Source organism: Kogia breviceps, chromosome 9, assembly GCF_026419965.1.
Source record: "Kogia breviceps isolate mKogBre1 chromosome 9, mKogBre1 haplotype 1, whole genome shotgun sequence".
Taxonomy (NCBI): domain Eukaryota; kingdom Metazoa; phylum Chordata; class Mammalia; order Artiodactyla; family Physeteridae; genus Kogia; species Kogia breviceps.
The window spans coordinates 61,860,207-61,882,385 of NC_081318.1; the positions used below are offsets into that span (position 1 = coordinate 61,860,207).

At 38.2% G+C, this 22,179-nt stretch overlaps 1 protein-coding gene across 1 annotated transcript in view; it reads left to right on the forward strand.

Annotated features, from left to right (window-relative positions):
- UMAD1 (UBAP1-MVB12-associated (UMA) domain containing 1) overlaps window positions 1–21,778 on the forward strand; it is a 234,945-nt gene extending 213,167 nt beyond the window's left edge. The window contains exon 4 of the mRNA XM_059074743.2: window positions 19,825–21,778. Within this exon, the coding sequence (XP_058930726.1) occupies window positions 19,825–20,082 (258 nt within the window). The 3' untranslated portion in view covers window positions 20,083–21,778. The remainder of the gene's footprint in view (window positions 1–19,824) is intronic.
- Window positions 21,779–22,179: the final 401 nt, after the last annotated feature.

Consider the following 22,179-nt stretch of genomic DNA (forward strand, 5'->3'; position numbering starts at 1 on the left):
GGGTGGAAGATAACACCAGTCCATTACTCAGCCCAGAAACGTTCATTCATTCAGCAGTATTTATTGAGTGTCTGCTGTGTGCCAGGTATTCTGCTACGTACTACATATACAATTGACTGCACAGGGGCCCTGATTACAGGGTTTGCATTTTAGTAGGAGAGAAAAACTAATCTAAAATAAAATAGGCAAATATACAAAATTACATCAGGTCATTGGAAGTATAGTGAAGGAAATAACCCATGAGATGAGAGAGAGAACAGCTAGAGGTACTTGGGAGGATCTACTTTAAGATGAAGTGGACAGAGGAGGTCTCTCTGAGGAGATAGTATTTAAGATGAGACTCAAAGCATTAAATTGAAGCAAAGAGTGTTAGAACTGGGGAGCAAAGGCAAATTAAAATATGGTACCTTTTCTCATTCAGATTGGGAAAGATTAAAAAAAACCTGAAAATCACCAAGTTTTGGTGGTGTTGTATGAAAAAGAAAATGCTCACAGCCAGTATAAGTCTAGACAACTACTCTAGAGAGCAATTTGGTAAAATCTCTCAAATGTGAAGACAATTTTGTATATATACTCTAGACCAGTTATTCTTAAAAGAAGTTTAATAACAATGTACCTCCTTATACTAAGATGTCATAAAAATTTTCTATCATAAGTTTAACAGTTGCAAAGGATGGGATTTCCCACATATTGTAAATATTGACATTTAAACATAAAACTCTTATCATTCTTTCATATATATCCAATGAAATTGAAATCCCATAGCAATTTGACACATGACACCATCCATCTAAAAAATACATGCACAATTCTTTAACAATCAGAAATTCGACATCATTCCTTTTTTTACTTGAACTCAGATTTCTGTCCACTCAGTTTAATCCTTTATCTTGAAGGTCTTTTATTGATTACTATACCCTATTTCTTAGCAACAAAAAATATTGGTATAAATTAAATATATATATGTGTGTATATATATGTGTGTATGTATATATGTCTACTATGACCATAGGCCAAGTGTTAGAAAATTTCTTCTGAATTATTATTTTAACTACTGGTAATATATAATCAGTCAAAACAATATAAATATATTACAAAATTTTATAATTACTAAACTTGAAAGGTAAATTTTTATAGAAGGGTATCAATTAATAGAAGAGCTTAATTTTTTCTTCCATAAGTTCATTAAGTTCATGTATCTAAGGATGATTATTACTACAATGAAGCTAACAGTAAAATGAAGAGAAGGAATTGGGCCATGTTAATTAGTGCAGAGGAAGAGCTTATAAAGATGTTAGTGTTTAAGTGCATTAGATATAGTAGAATCTCCAATATTCAAGTTTATCTAAATATTATACACTGCTTAGATGAAAATTTAAAATGAATATGGATTTATTATTTTCAAAAATATGTTGGCAAAGGAATGAAAATGTCTCCTATATGAGTCTGATTGAGGGTTCAAGAAAATAAAAAACACTCACTATGACCAATATGTATTCCTTTTACTTGAAGATGTAGCTTTGATCTATTGGAAGTAAAGGTGAAATTTTCACCATTAATCTACTCTCTGTCTCAATAGATTTGCCTCTTCTGATTATTTCATATAAGTAGAATTATATATGGTCTTTTGTGACTCACTTCTTTCACTTAGCATAGTGTTTTCAAGGGTATTCCATTTGAAACATGTACCAGTATTTCATTTCTTTTTATTCCCTTTAATTGTTGAATAATATTCCATTATGTAGATATACCACATTTTGTTTAGCTTTTCATCAGTTGGATTGTTTCCACCTTTTGGCTATTATGAATAATGCTATTATAAAAATATACAAGTATTTTTTTGAATACCTGTTTTTAATTCTTTTGAGTGTATATCCAGGAGTGGAATTGCCGGGACTATGATAATTCTCTATTTAAACGTTTGAGAAACTGCCAAGCAGTTTTCCAAAGTATCTGCACCATTTTATATTCCACCCAGCATGTGTGATAGTTCCAGTTTCTCCACATCCTAGCCAGCAGTTGTTATTATCTGACTTTTTGATTATAGCCATCCTAATGGGTATGAAGTGTTTCACTGTAGGTATCTTGAGGGTTTTTTGTGGGGTTTTTTGGCATTTCCTTCACAGCTAATAATGTCAAGCATCTTTTCACGTACTTATTGGCCATTTATCTGCTTTGAAGAAATGTCTATTCAGATCCTTTTCCTGTTCTTCAAATAGGTTATCTTTTTTTTTTTATTATTGAGGTGTAAGAGTTTTTTATATATTCTAGATGCATATCCCTTATCAGATATATTATTTGCAAATATTTTCTCCCATTCTTCAGGTTGCCTTTTCACTTTCTTGATAGTATCCTTTGAAGCATAGAAGTTTACAGTTTTGATGAGGTCTAATTTATCTATTTTTTCTTTTGTTGCTTGTGCTTTGGTGTCATATTTAAGAATCCATTGCCAAATATGAGGCCATGCAGATTTGCCCGTTATTTCTTCTAAGAGTTTTATAGTTTAGCTCTTATAGGACTTTGATTCATTTTGAGTTCATTTTTGTATGTGGTGTGTTATAAGGGTTCAATTTCCCTTTGTATATGACTGTGCATCCCAGCATCATTTGTTGAAAAGACTGTTCTTTCCCCATTGAATGATGTTGGCACCGTTGTCAAAAATCAGTTGACCAATGACACATAGGTTTATTTCTGGACTTTTTGTTCTATTCCAGTAATATATATGTGTATCCTTATGCAAGTACCACATTGTCTTGATTACTGTTGCTCTGTAGTGAGTTTTGAGATCAGAAAGTGTGGGTCCTCCCACATTGTTTTTCTTTTTCAAGATTGTTCTGGCAATTCTGGATACCTGGTAATTCCATATGAATTTTAGGATCAGCTTGTCAACTTCAACAAAGAAATCAGCTGAGATTCTAATAGGGATAGCATTGATTCTACAGATGACTACAACTGATTTTTGTATATTCATCTTGCATTTTGCAACCTTGCTGAACTTACTAGTTCTAATAGTCTTTCGGTGGGTTTCCTAGATTTTCTTATAAATAAGGTCATGTTATGTGTGCAGAGAGAGAATTTTACTTCTTTTCTAATCTGGATGCTATCTATTATTTGTTGTTGTTGTTGTTGTTTATTGATAGCCTAACTGCCCTGACTAGAACCTTTAGTAATGTTTTGAATAGAAGTGGTAAGAGTGGACATCCTTGTCTTGTTCAAAATCCTAGGGGGAAAGCATCTAGTTTTTCACCATAAAGTATGATATTAGCTTGACTTTTCCATAAATGTACTTTATCAGGTTGAGGAAGTTCCCTTCAGTTCCTAATTTGTTGAGTGTTTTTATCATGAAGGGGTATTAGATTTTTTTCACATATTTTTCTGAGCCTATTGAGATGATATTGGTTTTTATTTTTTATTTTATTGATGTGATGTATTACATTAATTGATTTTCCCTAAGCTCACGTAAATCATATTAGGAGACAGTACAAACCTCATGCAACAAAAAGCATACACTTTATGTATATTGTCTGCCCCGGTCTCTTTTCAAAAACAAATGAACTTTTTGGGGTTGTGGAAAAGAAAACTGAAGGAGTAGCATAAATTGGGTAAATTTTTGTGCAAGTGAAAATATTCTTCATTTTCTTCTCAGTGATTAGCTACTCAGTAATTTGAAATTGTTTTTAAAACTTGTGATTTGCTTTACTTTTTCTAGTTGATGATCCAGATCTTTTTTCTGTCTTTTCAAGCAATCACCATGAAATTTCTATTTTGAACTACAACACTTTAATCAATTTTTGTTTAGGTTTTAGTTCAAAGCAACTGAATAAATAGGAAGTAAAAATACACTCGTGGGCCTTTTAAAAATCAACTGTGCACTTTGAGCATGAAAGCACCACTTTTATTTGTGCTACTTTGGGCATAAATAGTGATGATGTACTTCCCTTTTTTTCTGCATTTAAGGGTCCACCCAGAAGTCTGCAACTATATTGAGTCCCGGAAATGTTCTCATTCTCTTCTCTTGCCTGTGATATAATCTCTTAGCATAGTTGGTTCAAGAATAATGTTAAGTAGACCCAGCTCATGTGTTTGCGCCCGTTAAAGGCAACGTATCTTCTCTGTTTCCTGAGAACAAATTGCAACCCAGGTTCCAGCCACCTGGCACCTTTTTGCCGTTGCTCACCGAGGGCCATGAGCTGGGAAATGTGGGCAATTGAATGCAGTCAGTCCCTGTCACTGGAAAATTGACCACAGAGGGTGTGTTTCAGGAAGAGTCATCTTCATTGAACAAAGGACAGTATGTGGTCACTTTAGGTTCTTAAATTTAACTGGAATATATTTGGTTAAGGTAAAAAGGTTATTTTAAAAATATATTACTGAGGCTTCACAATGGTGCTTTTAGGGATTAAAATAGTCTGAACAGTCTATAATTTCAGGGTTTCTAAAATTCACATAGAATTAGCGTATCCAGCTAGATATAAAAATGAGACATAATACAACACCCAATGTTTCTTTTTCCTTTTTTAAAAAATTGGTATCTTACCGTGCCATGTGCTTTTGTTTTTGTTTTGAAAGAAAAAGAATGTATGATTATTAGAAAAGTATCCTGCAACCCTTTCTGAAGGAGAAAATACTTTTTTGGTCTTTAGAAGCAATTACACCACATTTTAAAAGGCACAAAGTGATGTTTCCTTAGACTGTGTTGTACTTGAGGCAGAATAGAATAGCAGCTAAAAGTCTCATTCTAGAGTTAGACTAAATTCTCTGCGTTTCAGTATTTCCCATCTCTTAAATGGAAAAATTAAATGAGATAACACAGGTAAAAAACTTAGAATAGTGACTGGCAAATAAGTGCTCATTAAATGTGAACTATCTGTGGTAGTAGACATAAGTACACGATTAGAACATTATGACTGAACCAAAATGAAGTTAATATAACTAGTCACTAGTAACTAATATAGTGTACATATTAGTATATATCAGAGTTCATAATCTAAACCCTTATTTCCATCCTTATGGGTAGCCATAAGTTATCTACTTTCTTCAGAGAATTCCCATCATCAACTCACCTGCAAAAAAGGCCTAGGAGGGGAAAACAGAACTCTGTTGGATTCTGAGTGTAGAATCTGTACATTTAAGAACACTTCTGGAAATTACAGGTGTTCATTTTTAGGCCACTTTGGCAGTTGAAGCCATAGCAATGATTTCTAGAAGGCTAAAGGAAAATCTGTACTGTGTTCTGAAAATTGACTACCTAGAAACTTTGGTGAAATACTAGATCTTTGGAAACTAGTGCTCAGATTACCAAGAACCACCGTGCAAATAGCTGGGTCCTAGATTTACATGGTGCTACTTCTTCCTCCCACCCTCCATCCATGAGGCCTCTCTGCTCCCTGGGTTGGCTATCGTAAAAACCAAGTTGATCCATGGTAAAGTCTCCTGGTGGCCAAAAAGGAGCTGTGTGACACTCTTCCTATCACATCCCATCTTCCGTTTCTGTCACTTAGCAGATGAAGTGTACTCTCACTTTCACTGCTGATAACCAGTCATTCTTACGTCCAATGAATGGCTTTCTTTCATGCACATACGTCTTTCTTATACCCCTTCTCTCTATCAGATTTTGCCACTTAACTTTGGGAAAATTCTACCATGTCACCTTACTGTTTATGGGAGTAAAACAAAAAAATCTTAATGAACACAGCTCTCCGGATTTCCTAGAGATACTTCTAAGTAAAATACCCCACAACAAACCCAGACCAGCAATCTTGACAGTGCTCTGAAGTACCTTTGAGATTCTCTACCAATGTTCAGCTTGTACAACTTAATTTGCCTTTTTTCAAGTACTGACATTCAAGATAATTTTAATATGTTTTATCTTATTTATTGTTCTAGTTATAATATGAATACTGTAATAATAATTGTCCTACATCTGTTTATTGCAACATCTCTGTTGTGGACTCATTGGCCTGAGAAAATACAGTCAGAGTTCTTAATAATATAATGGTGAATTATTAAAAGATTAGTACCTGCCTGTATTTTTCATATTTGACTCCTAAATGCTTGTTTCTTATTATCAAGAGCAGAATAAGTTTCTGTTTGGGATGACAAAAAAGTTCTAGAGATGGGTAATGGTGTTAATTGTGCAATGTTGTGAATGTATTTAGTGCCACTGAATTATACACTTAAAAATGGTTAGGATGATACATTTTATGTTGTGTATTTTACCACAATAAAAAATATTATCCTGAGTTAGGCATAAAACGAAATAATAGCATTCTATTTGGGGCTCTGAATGTGCACCAAGAAGTGACTTAGGCTTCTGCCACGCCTAAGAGCCCCTTCATTCTCACACTGGGGTGAAGAAAACACAGCTGTGTTTACTTTTCCAGCCCCATCTTCTATTTTGAAATATAACCTTTTTGCAAGTGAGAGCCGAAGTCAACTGACACAGCTCTCTGCTCACCTCTTCCAAACACTGTTTTCCTAGTGGAGTTCTGGGTTAGGTACAGCACACCTAGGTAACACTATCACTCAAATGCCCTCTGAGTGGAATTTAATTAGCCTACCTTCATAATTTCTGTACTCAACTTGGTATGATGCATTTCTCTTTCACTTGCCTCTGTATGTGAAAACGTACAATTGTGTATTCACCAACCATAGTATTTTCAAGTGTGTGGGCCATTCCACACATCAAATTCAATTTACAAAGAAACTAAGGCTTTTCTTAACTAGTATTTTTCTATTTCTTAAAGAATTATTTGTTTCCTGAGATTAGAAAGATGTTTATATGCAGTGTGACATGAGATCCTACTGATAATTGTCTTTGAGTTCTGGCTATGGACATGACAATTTGAAGTGCATACTAAAAATTATGTATTTATGTTTTTACATAATAATGATAAAACAATGACAAAATATAAATTTTGCAGTTAAAAGAGCAGCAAAACAGATTAGCTTTCTGTCTTCAAACAACAACCTTAACATGAATTGATTAAAATCTAAGTGTTCTTAAAAATGTATATTATACTTAGGTTATGAATTTATTAAATGTTCATTTCATCAAAGCACATGCCAAGAAAGCCAGCATATAGCTATTACTTAATATTTTTAGATTTACTTTCTTTTTGTGTTCCTTACTAGTATCCTATGGTATTATTTCCATTCAATCAATATTATATAAGTATAAAACATTTGTTTTTATATCTAATTATAAACATCTAATGATCTACATTGAAACACTTAGTTATATAAAAACAAATATATATATTTATATTCTCTTACCAGCTTTAAAAATAGAAAAGTATTCCATTTCCTTTCTGATTATATATGCAGACAGTTGAAATACTTTATTGTTTTACAAAATGAAAATCATTACAATGAAATTAATATTCAGTGTGCTGAGCAAATGTGCAAGATCATTTTTCATTGTTTTCCTTTGAAATTATCTAGAAAAAATATGATCTTGTTGCATTGCATTCTGAAGAAGTTGAATAGATATTTGAAATAAATAAAATTATGTAAATGGGAAGTTAAGTAGGTTCCAGTGTGACTAATAAGCGGTATCAAATTCTTCACAACTGTGGTGTGCATAACAAGCTTGAAGAATTTGTGCACAAAAGCCTAAGCCATTGTGTAACCTTGGCGGTGATCAGATGCTGCAGTTTTCTAAGCTATTACATTTTTTATCCAGCTTGATAGATTTAGCCTAGTAATAAGATGCTTAGCTGAACCGTTACTTTAAACGCTGTTTCGTGAGTGGCACAGTCTGTATTTTTGGAACTTCATCCTCTACTCCAGAAAACACTTGTCCATAGAGAAATTGTTATAATTTAAGTTCTTTAAAAAATAAAACCACCAGACAGGTAAACTTTAAAATTATTTCTCTTGATGATGACCTTTATATTGGAGTGGGAACATCAGATTCTAAGTCGGGAGACTCTGAGTACAAGTCTTTGTCAGTTCGTAGTGGTGTGACCTTAGATAATCACTAAACTCTGAGCCTCGGAAGATGAGAATAGAAACAATAGCTTCCCAGTCAGATTTAGTGGGTTGTGAGGCTCAAATGAAATAACGTATGTGAGACAACTGCAAAAACCATGTAAAGCACTAAGCAAATATTAATTGCCATTTTTCCAAGATCCTGCTTAGAACTTTTCTGATCTCATAGATTTAACTGAATTATGAAACTGATAAAATCACACCAGTAAGTTGTTTCATAGAGCATTATAGGGCACATAAGTTTTAAAAACCATTACTTTGTAAAATTTTAAATTTCCAGATCATTTCGTATCTGCATGACTTTGTTTTTGCTGGTTTGTTTCTATTTTTTGGTGTGTTTAAGATGCCTCTCTTTTTTACTGTACATGGGGTGGCTTTGGGAAGTAGAAATTGGTGGGGTCCTAACGTCCTAATACAGGGCACTGCTTTTCCTCACCTGCATCCTGAGCCAATGGAGAAATAAGACCAAAGAGCCAGCAAACAGAAACAAGATGGTGCTCACCCTTTTGACTGATAGAGCCTAGGTTGGAGGAGGCAGCTTAGTGTAACAGCTAAAATGGACTTCCACGGTTCCAATAACTCATGTCTAGACTGTGGGGAAAGTTTTAAGTCAGCACAGCACACACTCTTAACCCAGGTTACTTGTCTCCCCTAGTCCAAGTAGAGAGAAAAGGAGAAAGAGACTTTCCCCAGGCCTCAGGATCTTGGGTGGTTCAATTTCCCCCATCTAGAAACATGGATCTTTGGCTATCTTCCACCATCCAGGTAACTCATTCTACCTCCTTGGGGAGGAGTAGGGGGTGGGCAGAAGACCAGGGTGCTTAAAGAAAAATCCGTCATCTTTATGGAAACCAAAGAAGAAAGGGCTTTTCTCTTTAACACAGGTGAACAGAAACTAAATAAGTGGCATTTACCTCCCCATCCCCTCTCCTACCCACCTCTTCAGCTGTCATCTCTCAGGCTTTCCTCCCCTTACACTGCTTACCTCGTCCTGCTGCCCTGTTGCTGGCCCTGTACCCCATACCCCTGCCCCCAAGCACAGGCTACCCTGCAGCTCCATCAGACTGTACCACATAGTTGTGGAGAAATACTGGCTCCTAAGCAAGGCAGGTTGAAGCTATAGACTGATTGCATCCCCCAAAAGTTCTCATGTTGAAACTAGTCTCCAGTGTGAGAGCATTTGGAGGCTGGGCCTTTGCGAGGTGATTAGGTCATGAGGGTAAAGACCTCATGGATGAGATAAGGGCCCTTATAAAAGAGGCCCCAGGGAGCTCCTTGGACCCTTCTGCCCTTTGATGGTACAGCAAAAAGAGGGCAGTCTGTGAGCCAGAAAGCAGGCCTTACCACACACTGAATCTGCCAGCACCTTGATCTCGGACTTCTCAGCCTCCAGACCATGAGAAATAAACTTCTGTTGTTTACAAGCTACCTAGTCTAAGCCGCCTGAACAGACTAAGAGAGTTGATTAAGGAGACTTCGGGGTAGCTAAGGTTAGCTTCTGTCCTTCTCTCAGTGAAAGAAAGGTAGGTCTCTGGTAAAAACATTTCCCAAACAGTTTCATCTCTATTGTGGCATGACCACATCAAGCTTCCTTTGGAAGACGTATTTGTGAAATGGTTCATTTGGCAAGTCAAGAACAACCCATCCCTTTCTTCAAGAAAGAGATGTAGCTGGGGTCTCAAACTAGTTTCAAGTTCTATCTGACATGTATCACATGTCAGTGATATTGTGGAAAAGAGGTGGCAAAGTCTTATTAAGAAAAAACAAACAAATGGAGAAATCCAGGATTAACATAATATGAAGAAATTTAAATTATTTAGCCATTCACTAAACATGTATTGATCACCTCTCATGAGCCAGGCATTGCTCTGATTGCTAGGGAGATGGAGAGGAATCTATTGTCCCTGGCTTTGAGCTGCCCATAGTTTTATGATGGTGACAAAGAATTCGATTCCACTATGATATATACTGTGAGAGACGTATGCACAGACTGTTAAGGGAACACACGGACAGGGACATGGCCCAGGTTTGAAGAGTTAGTTGGGGAAATCTTTCTAAAAGAGTCCTGAAGTGCATCCTATAGGCAAGATGAAGGGAGTAGTAAAAGAGAGAAAGGTGTCCTAATTTAGGCAAAAGTAATTGAAAATAAGGCAAGGCCCAGAACTAAAAAGAGAGCCTGGCGTGTCTGGATATCAGCAATCATTTAAATGGAGTAAAGAGTTTAGAGAACGGTAATAAAAGAAACTGGAGGGATGAGCAAGGCCAGATCATACCTTATGTGCTATGTTAAGGAGTTTGTGCTTTTCTCCAAAGGCATTGAGGAGTTTTAAGCAAGGAAGAACATGTGTTTCAGACATCACCAGTGATAGGGAGAATGTAGTATAGGGGGCAGCTCTGGTAACATTCATGGCAGGAGGCCCTGGTGGCCTGCACTAAGAGAGTGACAGTGGACCTAAAGAGAAATGGATGGACTTGGGGAGACATTAAAAACATCAAAGTCAGTAGGACTCTGTCATTTACTGGATAGAGGAAGTGAGAGGGAAAGAGAAGTTGAAGATAATTCAGGTTTCTGTGTTGGGCAACTGTGTTAGTACCCTTCACCAATACAGAAAATATTTATTAGGAGAGCATTAGGTTTGGGGTAGACTTAGGGAAAAGATGAGAGCAAGGTTTAGAACACACTGAGTTAAGATCCCTATTGAATATCTGAAAGAAAATGTATAATAGGGTTTGAACATATGGGTTAGGAGCTCTAGATAGAAAGCTGGGTTCGAGATTGGGGGGGGTGTGTGTGCGTGTGTACACACGCATGTATCAACATACTTTTGTACTTTGGGTGGAGGAGTAGGGCGGTAGGCACCTTAGATATGGATAAGCTCACCCAGGGAAGTGTGTTGAGACTAAGAATAAAGGAACAGAAATGAGGCCCTGGAAAATACCATTTCAGAAATAGGCAAAAAAACAGACAGAAGGAAAAACTAACAAGTGTTACAGAAGCCAAGAAATAAAAACTCAAAGAGTCACCTGTTTTAAGTGCGACAAAGAGGTCCTGTAAGTTCATCACTTTACGTCATCTTCTGAGTTTAGCAAAAGAGTGATTATGAGTAACCTTGGAGAAATCAGTGGCAGTGAAGGGGCAGAGATAGAGGCAGATGGCAGTGGGTGAGGAATGAAGCAGATAGCCAGTGTCAGCAATGGTCTCAGCCGGGCTGAGAAACAAAGTAGAAAGATAGTGTGGGAGGGGAGTTCAGTGGGTAAGATGTCAATGGGCCATATAGACTTGAGGAGAATTTTCTGTAAATGGTGAACTGATTATATGAAAGATGAGCAATTAGAGGACGCCTTCTGACTGATGAAGCCATGTCCTTGAAGAGTGGGGACAAGATGAATGAATGTGGAACAACGCTTTGGGTAGGAGGAGGGCAACTTGCCCTCTGTGGCAGGAGGGAAGCACAGATGGGTTCAAGTGTAGGTAAGTCTTTTGGATACAGCAGGTAGAGGAGATCCTCAGCTGATGGTTCCTATTTTCTCTATTAAGTAGGAGGCTAACCACCTGCTGACAGCAAGGAGGAAGGTGGTGATGTTGGGCGAGAGAAGAGAAGGGGTGAAATCCGTGCTGTAAAGAACGAATAGGGGAGGCTTACTGGGAAAATAGGAGATGTCTGGACAGCTTAAGTTTAAAGACCATGAATTTTTATAAACTTTTTAAATGTTTTTTTTAAAAAAATCACTGCAACAGCCCTTTGTATTTTCAAAACCAGTATGAAACAGGATCCCACACTGAACACACTGTTTCTTCCAGGTTCATTTCCTAAAATGCTCCTCTTTCCTCTTTACAGTGCTCCCCAACTCCAGTTGGCTAGGACAGAAGATTTTCTGGCTTTAGTGAAGCCACTTTTCCCAGAATACATGGAACAGATTACAGAAGCAAGTGACAGCCGGCTTACTTCTCCTTCTTCACTTACAGTCAGCTGGAGTTCTGAAAAGAGGAAGTCAGGAGAACTTTTTTTCTTTTTTAAAGAAAGATGGGAGAATCAGGAAGCTTGAGCAGGTGGAAACACTGAGGAAAAAAGAAAGGAGAAAAGGGGAGCAAATAATGCAACAAAGGAAATGAACCAAAATGTAAACTGAAATGATGTCATAAATCAGAAAGAAAAGGGAGCAAAGAAAATACCTGCTTTCTAACCTAGCCTCTTGGTTTGCTACCAAAATATGTAGTATTCTTGAACTAGGTTATCCCAAGTCACATGGAACACAGAAGTTTTGAGTGATTTCAGCTCTCTTCTGCCTAATTTATCTGTATCGGCGGTAGAGTATTCTGGGCTTTTGTTTGTTTCTTTGGACCAACCCCTTAATTTACAAATCAAATCTAGGGTATCTGAGGAACAAGGGGACCAGATTCAGTGCCATTCAAAATATGTAATGGGTGCTTGTCATGTGCAGGTATGACTGTTCTGGGTAGTGGGGATTTGCAGAAAACAGGAAATAGTCTCTACCTTTGCAATATAATTTCTCCCAATTGATTGAAAGGAGACTATTGCTTAGGACTTAAGTAGGTGGAAGAGCCCAATCCTCTGGCTTTTATCAGCTAGCCGGACATTTATTGGCAAGTAACTTCTTAGAGGAATTAAGAAGCTTGAGTACTGCCTTAACTGTGCCATTACTTGTATCACCTTTTCCTAATCTCTTGTCCCCTGATGCTTCTGACTCAGATTTGCCCCCTACCCGACCCCCATCAAGACGCTGATGTAACGCAAGCAGATAGCAGCTGAAGCCAAAATAGAATGGATAGTTATCTGAGGAGATAAAGTGACGGTGTTCCCTGTTCAAGCTATTGTTCAAGGGAACATGTCTTTTATTTATAGACGTAAAATTTAAAGGCATAGACGGCCAGAGCTGGATATTACCTCTTCTTACTGTAACTCGTTTCCTAGAAGTATGCTTGATATAGCTACCTTCTTTGCATGTAAATTGAATGTGATAGATGGGTGTTTTGTACTTGGTTTCATGTTCTTTTAATAGGTTCTGTTACTGTTGGGGTTAAGGCTGGTTTCTAAATTTTAACACTTCAGTATTTTGCCTTTATAGGACACTATTTTATCTCTACTTATCTGAGACACGAGTTGCAGAAAAAGGCAGGAGGTTTTAAAAGATGCCAAATATAGGTGATGTTCATATTAATAAACTATTCATACTTTAGTCTGGTATGTCTAAGTAGATGAAGTCTCCAAATTGTTAGCGGGTTTGCAAAGTTGGCTCCCCTTAATAGATTTCATGGCAGTTAGTGGAGCCTTTGTGCCAGGAAAAATGTAGTAGTCTGTTCTTAAACCTCCATTTTCTTGCTTCCAAACACCCAAGAGTGAGGTTCACAAGGATGCCACTAACCTTCTGTTGCTCTGGGAAAGTGACTTCATTTTTCTAAGACTTTTACTAAAAAGTGTTATGTGCCTTGTACTCTTGGAGTGTGTTTTTTCCTAAGCTCTAAGACGATTTTACAGATTGAACCTCATGAATTTTTACATCCCTTCTGCAAGAAAGGGAAGAATATTGCCTATAAACCGCTTTGAGTTAATCGAAACAAAGAGAATAGAATGTAAGGAACCCCAGATAAACCTGGCCAGCCCATTTTTAACAGGCTAACAGATGAACAAGAAATAATTTTTATACAAACATGAAAACAGCTGATTAATTGTAAACTTTGTTTGTTGTCATGATTCAGATAAGGACATTTATTTTCTCCCTGAGATGAAAAAAGATTCTGACATGGTATACTCATGTTTACCCATGTAAGGGCAAATGTTAATTTGAAAAAGAAGTATTAAAGCTGGATTATATGAAGGAACTTACATTCAAGAATATTATCGTAGCAGCATTTCTGTGAACAGGCTTAATCACAAAAGTAACAAATATGCCTTATGAACATAATGTTTGAAGTATTTTTTTTTTAACCATAAGGTTAATTGATTCTTTTCTTCCTGCTCCATTGTGGTTAACATACTCATTCTTCCCTTTAAAGACCCATTGTATTATGCAAATGAAAAAAATTGAAAGCCTTTGTGTCTAAGAGAGAAGGCTGCTTTTTGCAGGGGGACTCATGCACCTGTCTCAGCCTTCAGCCCCCCACCTCTGCTGCCACTGGCTGCCAAGCTACGGACTCAGTGAGCAGGGTTAGCGGGTGTAGGGTCCTTGAATTTTGACTCCCATTTTCTTTGTGACTTACTCTTACTTTGTCTTATAATTTCTCCCCTTCCAACGCTCAGCATGCCAACAGCAGCTGCATCATGGCACTCACCCTTGCTGCCAAGAGGGCAGGCAAGCCTCCTTGGAGACTGGAACGTGGCACTCTAGCCAACGGTTAAGAAATAGATACTGGAGTAAGACATATAGCACCGCTGATACTCAGAGCCTTCTAGGAGGCATTTAGTGGAACACTGTGTCCACAGTGTTTTTTAACTAAATTTAAATTTTGGAAACTTTTTATCATGGAAAGTCTTCAAATATATACAAAGGTAGAAAGAATACTGTAGTACATGCCCACATACCTTCCTATCTCTCCCTTTCACCCATGATCAGCTCATAGACAATCTTGTTTCACTGTCCATGGTGTTTCCCCCTGGTTTATCCAGGCTACTGGTAGATTCACTTCCAGGGGTAAATATCTTTTAAATTATAGTTCCTTTTCCATCCTTCCTCAGTCTAATATCTGTCACCTTAATGATTTTCTCAATCCTTTCTTCCTAAAGGTAAAAGCTAGTAGAGTCGTTTTTTCCTTCTAAATTAAGCCAAGATGCTATGTTAGTAACGGTCGTATTTTCCAGTACTGTCCCCTAAATTTTCGAGGCTTTGTTCATCCAGTCAGCCAGTCTACCCAAAGCATGGCTGAAAGGTACAGGATCTTAGAATATAGAACTTTGAAGATCACTGAGTTTGATTCTCAGTTTTACCACAGACTACCTAGCTGTGTAACCTGAGACAACTTTCCTAACCTTTCTGTGCCTCAGTGTTCTCTTGTTTTTAACATGACTAGTAACAGGACACGCCCTACAGTGCTGTTGCAAGACTTAAATGAGTTCATATACTTAGACCGCGTAGATGGAGCCTGGCACAAAGTGTTCAATGTACGCTAGTTGCGGTCACCATCACCACCACCATCATCATTTTTTGCCCCTCACCACTCATTCTACGGAATAGAGAATGGAGGCCCAGGTGCATGAAGCAGCCCCCTTCAAGGTATATGGCAGTTTTATCAGGAGACCTTGAACAAGAAACCACATGGCTCAGTTCCTTTATTATACTAGATATAGTCTTGTCCTCAAGGAATTATGCTCTGACAGACAAGAATGATTTGTAAAGGAAAGGGAAGAGCATTAATAAAAGCATGAACAAAGGAATAACTATTGCTGCCAGAGAGGTAAACCTTAGAAGTTGTACGTTTAGAAAGCAGAGTGCTCTGGGTTAACATACCTCCTTTTTAGTGGAGAAGGTGAGATTTTAAGAATGCTTTTGTTTAAGAAAGGAGATTATTTGGCTAATGAAACTGGAGAACATGCTGTACTCAAGGGAGAAAGAGAAGAAAGTTCAAGTATGGGATGTGATCAACAGATCTAGGGAACATTTGCCCATGAGATTAAGAGAAAAGACAAGATATAAGAGGAGAGGGGAAGGTAAGATTGTTTGAACCATCTGGGAATGTCAAAAAAACAAAAGAAATGGATGGACCCTAGACTTTATCTAAAGCCAAGAGGGGTCTGACATTCCTAAAGTTTTTATTTATCACTGACTTTTAACATGTGCTAAGCATTATTCTACTTACTCATAAATTACTTACTACTTATATTACTTCATATAACTCTCATAACAATTCTATGAAATAGGCACTACTATTGATTTCCTAATACAGCTAAGGAAACAGACTCAGAGAAGTTGAATAACTTGTTCAAGGCCATTTGCTTATTAATAGGCAGGACTGGTACCCAAGTAGTCTAGCTCTATGCTTCGTGTTTTTAAACACTCTGCCATGCTGGCCCATGGTAACCAAAGCCCTGGTGCATCTATAATCTTGAGGAAACCAGGGTATAGTGATGCCCTTTAAAGAAGCTGGAACTGTGGCATCATTACTCACTGATACCTGTGCTCTCGGCTGACCCAGGGACACTTACTATTAAAATCCCAGTCAGGTTTCAGGAAGCAGATTCTATCCATTCATTGCATACATGGACCTTTCGAAAAAGCCTTGTCATCACCGGGTGAGGTTACATTTGTTCTACTTGCCATCCTAAGAAAGTATTCTGGTATTTTATTTTCACATGAAGCTGTAAAACAACTCTTGATAGGGATGTGTTTGGTAACTTCATTCATCCAGAGTCATTTTACTACACAGGTATTTCTTGAGAGCCTCTGTTCTAGGTGTTGGGGGAGGCCGGGGAAGAGAGCAGTTCCTGCTCTACAGAATCTCCGTGGAGTTTTCCTTTCTTAGGAGCTTCTTCTCTTTAGCATATAAACAGACATTGTTTCTCCCAACTTCAAAAAGAAAAAGAAAAATCAAGAGGAAGCTCTCGTGACCCCACTTCCCTTTCCAGCTACTGGCCATATCTCATTTCCCGTTTACGGCATAATGTCTGGAAAACAGTCTGTTCTCGTTTTTGTCTTCACTTTCTCTCCTCCCATCCTCTTTTAAGCACACACCAAGCCGACTTTCTCCACCAGATCACACTAGCTCCAGACTTGAAGTACACCCTTCCGCCTACTAACAGCTCCACGTAGATGTCTGCTAAGCACAGGGAACATCCAAAACTGAACTCTTGATCTTCCTGTCCAAGCCCCATCCCTGTGAATGGACAACCCACTCTTATTGCTCAGGCCAAAAACTTTGGCCTCATAGTTGACTCCACCCTTGTTCTCACACCCCACCTCCTATTCCATCAGCACATCCTATTGACTTTAACCTTTAAGTCTATCCAAAACCCAACCGCTTTCTCTCACCTTTACTATCACATCCCTAATCCACATCACCATCGTCTCTCTTTCCCAGCTGGTCTTCCTCCTTCCTTCCCGGGCCCTGTACCCCTCACTGCCTGCTGTCAACATGGCAACCAAACAATTCTTTTAAGCCATCAGTCAGAGTGTATCTCCTCTGCAAAAAATATGTTCTTCAAAAATGTTCAATCCCACATGCAACAACATGGATGAATCTCATACATATAATATTGAGGGAAGAAAGCTGCAAACAAAAATGTATGACTACCTTCATTTAAAATATAAAAATAGGGCTTCCCTGGTGGCGGCAGTGGTTGGGAGTCCGCCTGCCGATGCAGGGGACACGGGTTCGTGCCCCGGTCCGGGAAGATCCCACGTGCCGCAGAGCGGCTGGGCCCGTGAGCCGTGGCCGCTGAGCCTGCGCGTCTGGAGCCTGTGCTCCGCAACGGGAGAGGCCACAACAGTGAGAAGCCCGCGTACCGCAAAAAATAAATAAATAAATAAATAAAAATTAAAATTAAAATAAAATAAAATATAAAAATAGGTGAGTCAGTCTATGTTGTGAGAAGTCAGAATGGTGATCTAGGGGTCAGGGAGTTGACTGTGACTGCAAGAGAACACCACTCTCTTTCTATGACCCTATAGAAATAGGGTCATTTCTATTTCCTAATCTGGGTAGCAGTTGCTCATAGGTGTTTCACTGGTTAAAATTTAGCCAGCTATACACTTATGATGTACCCCCTTGCTGTTTGTATTTTGCACTTCCATAAAAAGTTTTACAAAATTGTTATTTCTACACAGAAAATCATTCTCCTCTAGACTTAGAGATAGGAATTTATCAGCATTTATAGCCATTATAATATAAGTCCTATTCAGGCAAAAGTCTTTGCTTTCACTTATTCAACAAATATTTACTGAACGCTAGATACTCATCCTGGCATTTGGGATACAGCAGTGAACATAAGAGACAAAAATTCCTTAAGCTTCTGAGGGATGATAATCAGAATAAATTATATACCATTATAACCAGGTGCCAAGGACTATGGAGAGGACAGAAGCAGGAGAGGCAGACAGGGAATGCTGGAGTGGACGAGGTGAGGTGGCAGGAAACAGTGTAATGAAACAGGAAAGGCCTCACTGAGAAGGTGACATTTGGGCCACCACTGGAAAGGAGGGGAGGGAAAGAGCCCTGTGTTTATGTGGGAGGAGAACCTCTTGGGCGGAGGATCTGGAAAACAAAGGCCTGAGGCAGAAGCAGGCTGACTGTGCACGAGCCACGGCAAGGAGAGAGTGGAACTAGAGGGGCCTGAGCAAGGACAGACCAGCCGGGCTAAGGTCAGAGAAGGACCTGAGGCCAGATCACAATGGGCCTTGTAAAGACTCGGGAGTTTGATTCTGCATGAGACTTGGGGGGGGGGGGCGGAATAAATTTTTGCCTGACCTGGTTTGAGTTAACTTTCAGGAGCTTGTAGTGGCAGGTTGTTCGTTCTCATTGCTGTAAATATACTTCTGTTTATTATCCATTCTACTATTGATGAATGGATACCAGCTCACTCTACCAGCTCAGGGCTTGCATTGAGTGCTACAATGAACACCCTAGTGCTGCATGTCTTTTGGTAAACTCCTGCATGCAAGACATACCAACTTTGGGCTTCCCTGGTGGCGCAGTGGTTGAGAGTCCGCCTGCCGATGCAGGGGACGTGGGTTCGTGCCCCAGTCTGGGACCCACATGCCACGGAGCGGCTGGGCCCGTGAGCCATGGCCGCCGAGCCTGCACGTCTGGAACCTGTGCTCCGCAACGGGAGAGGCCACAACAGTGAGAGGCCCGCGTACCAAAAAAAAAAAAGACATACCAACTTTAAAGAAATTGAACAAGATGTATCAATTCTTCTTATTTGAAAAACTTACATAACATAGGATTTTAGTTCCGGCGAAAGGCAGGTAGGTTATCAACCACTACGTACGGTACACATTAGAGGTAAATTCCCAAGTATGTATTAGGGTAAAGCAGTAACGTATGCAAGACAAAGAATACAAAGATAGGTAAAATAGATTATTTGCCCTCCAGGACCCTAGATTCTAGTTGGGGATAAGACATAAGCACGTGAAACAGCAACTAGCAAGGACATGTAAAGGAAATGCCAAATAATATCCTGGGCAGTTTGCCCCATAGTCATTCTCTAGTGAGCAAGGTCACTTTGAACTATGTTGATATAAGATTTCAGAGGGAAGCCAGGGATTCTGTGAAGCCTGAAGCTGACATCAGATTTGGAAAAGCAGAGAAAGACTTTGTGGACATTATCTGGGCTAGCCAAACAGCAAGAGGGCCCATTTGTATTGGAGGGGCCCGTAGGTGGTCCATCTGAATAAGATTAGGGCTTAGGATTCATTTTAAAACCTAATAGAGGGCTTCCCTGGTGGCACAGTGGTTAAGAATCCACCTGCCAATGCAGGGGACATGGGTTCGAGCCCTGGTCCAGGAAGATCCCACATGCCACGGAGCAACTAAGCCCGTGCGCCACAACAAGAGAAGCCACCACAATGAGAAGCCTGTGCACCCCAACAAAGAGTAGCCCCCGCTCGCAACAACTAGAGAAAGCCCACAAGCAGCAACAAAGACCCAACACAGCCAAAAATAAATTAATTAATTTTAAAAATAAGTAAATAAAACCTAGTAGAGATATAGATGGATTTATTTCTCAAGTAAGTAAATAGCTGCGTTCTAATCTGGGAATGTTTATATATTCCGCATTTCTCTATCACTTTGATATATTAATGCCACATTTTGTTATATTAATGCCATATAACCTCAAAGTCCATAAGGTCTAAATGACTTAAATATATATGTATTTTTAGACTGTCAAAGAAAACTCATCCAGTGTGACTGTAGCAGGCCCCGAGATGGAAAATAAGGCAGGCCAGACTCTGGAAAACAGCTCATTAATGGCCGAGCTTCTGAGCGACGTACCCTTCACCTTGGCCCCACATGTGCTGGCCGTGCAGGGCACCATCAGTGACCTTCCCGACCAGTTACTCTCCTATGATGTCAGCGAAAACTTATCAAGGTTTTGGTATGATTTCACTCTTGAAAATTCAGTGCTCTATGGTTCGTAATCTTTACGTCTGTTTGCACCTTAACAGCTTTAAGACAAAAGTTTGCCTGTTTTATTTAACCTGTGTGATGTTTTTTGACATTTCCCTGTTTAAAGGCCCTTAAAGGCCCTCAGAAAAGCAAGGATCATAAAGCAAATAATATTACATTCATTGCTCTGTTTTTTTTAGAATAAAGCATATTTGTATAAAAAGTAAAGTTAAGATCTACTACTTCCTTTTCCCCCTAATAATAAATACAAATATTAATTTATCAAGGTTTTATGAAAGGAGTAGATACCGTCAACCGGTCTCTCAAAATACAACACCTCACATTTATCTTAGAAAAACTGTGAAAAAGAACTGAGGCATTTTTCTTAGTTACCACAAGAAACTGAAGTCTCCACTTAGAGGGAATGTGATTTCTCTTCTCTGGTTTGGAAGAAACTTACTTAATGTTATCCCCTTTCTCCTTCCACTGTATTTATTAATGAATTCAGAAAAAAAAAAGTTGGCAGTTAGCTTAATTTCTTCAGTCTTGATTTAGACATTGATGTGGAAATTTACAACTTTTCCTAGAAAGTAGTGGTAGTTTGCTGATAGAAGAATGCTCTGGATACTGTTTCTTTTGAGTGACAGATTTTGGTTTCCTTAATCCCGTGGCAGTCTGTTCCACCTTGATGGAGTCCTGAGTTCCTGCCTTTGTTTTTTGCTACTTCATGGTTTGTCCTCTCACCAGCTTTCCAAAGAACGTTCCCTGCTTCTGCCTCAGTTGGCATTTGTTCTCCTTACCACCTACATTCCCGGTTTATGAAGAGATCCATATTTCCTTTCAACCTCTCTGCCTCCCAAAGAAAAGCATCTCATAATGATATGTATTATTGCTGATAAAGCCCTTATTTAGAAATTCGTTGGCCACAATACAGATGGAAATGTTTTACTGCTACAAAAACCGCAACTGACTCATTTCCAATTAGAGTGTAGGCAAAACACCTAGACAGGACTTTTAGTTCGTGAATATCTGTTATTTATTCCAACTAAAATAGAAAACTGCCATTGGTCCATAAACTGTAAAGGGAAGAGGTAAATTGTGATAGAGCATTTTCTGTGCCATGGAAAATTTAAATCACATTTGTTCTGATTAGTGGCAATAGAGTTTATTGATTCTGTGCCAAATCTTAAATATATTTTTCACAAAGGTAGAGTGCCATAGCAAAACTAAATACTGTGAATAAAGGTACATGAATTATTCAAGTTTTAATGTGTCGTGCATGTTTGTTTAATATATGTGGCATGTCTTGATAAAATGTTATATTATTTAAAAGTTAAACGTACATTTCTATTGACAGAAATATACTTCACTTACAAATAATGCTACCATATGAGGTGAATGATTAAATTAGAGCTTCACAGTTTACATAAAACATCAGTCTAAGAAATCTAACTTCTTACTAAGACAAATGTGACCATTTTATAGCAGTTTTTGTGAAAACATACCTTTTTTTTCAATATCCGTGTTAATGTACAGCCAATGTTAAAGCCAAATGTAAGCACATTATCAATTTGTCTATGTGTTAAATTTTGTCTAAAGTACTTATACATTTCATTTATATGTATGTCTACCATGTTATAAATATGCTTGTATTTTCATTTGTCTATGAAAGGTACTTAAATAAACATGAATTTTTAAAAACTGAAATTTTTATTATTTTCAGATCAGAAAAATGGTTTTCTTTGCATTATTCATATCTGAGTCCAAGTTATTGATTCTTTGAAAAGCCAAGATTTAAGTACATAGTTCTTGTAGTCCAGAGAAAATTACAAAATTTCCTCTTATATGTAAGTTTTAAGGAGTAACATTGAAAATGGTAAGATCACTAGTCCTGGCTTAATAAGACTAGAGATTTGGGAGAAATCACATGAACATCTTAAGGTAGATCCCCATCATCACAAGATTTAGTAAAGGCCAGTGTTAATAACCTATTTTTAACAAAAAACATTGTAAAAAATCTCCATTTTAATTTTCTTACTCTATATAAATCAATGTTCCTTTTTGAAAACTGGAAAAACCTTACAAATCAACTAGCCAACTCCATTTTACCGAAGAGAAACCTGAAGCCT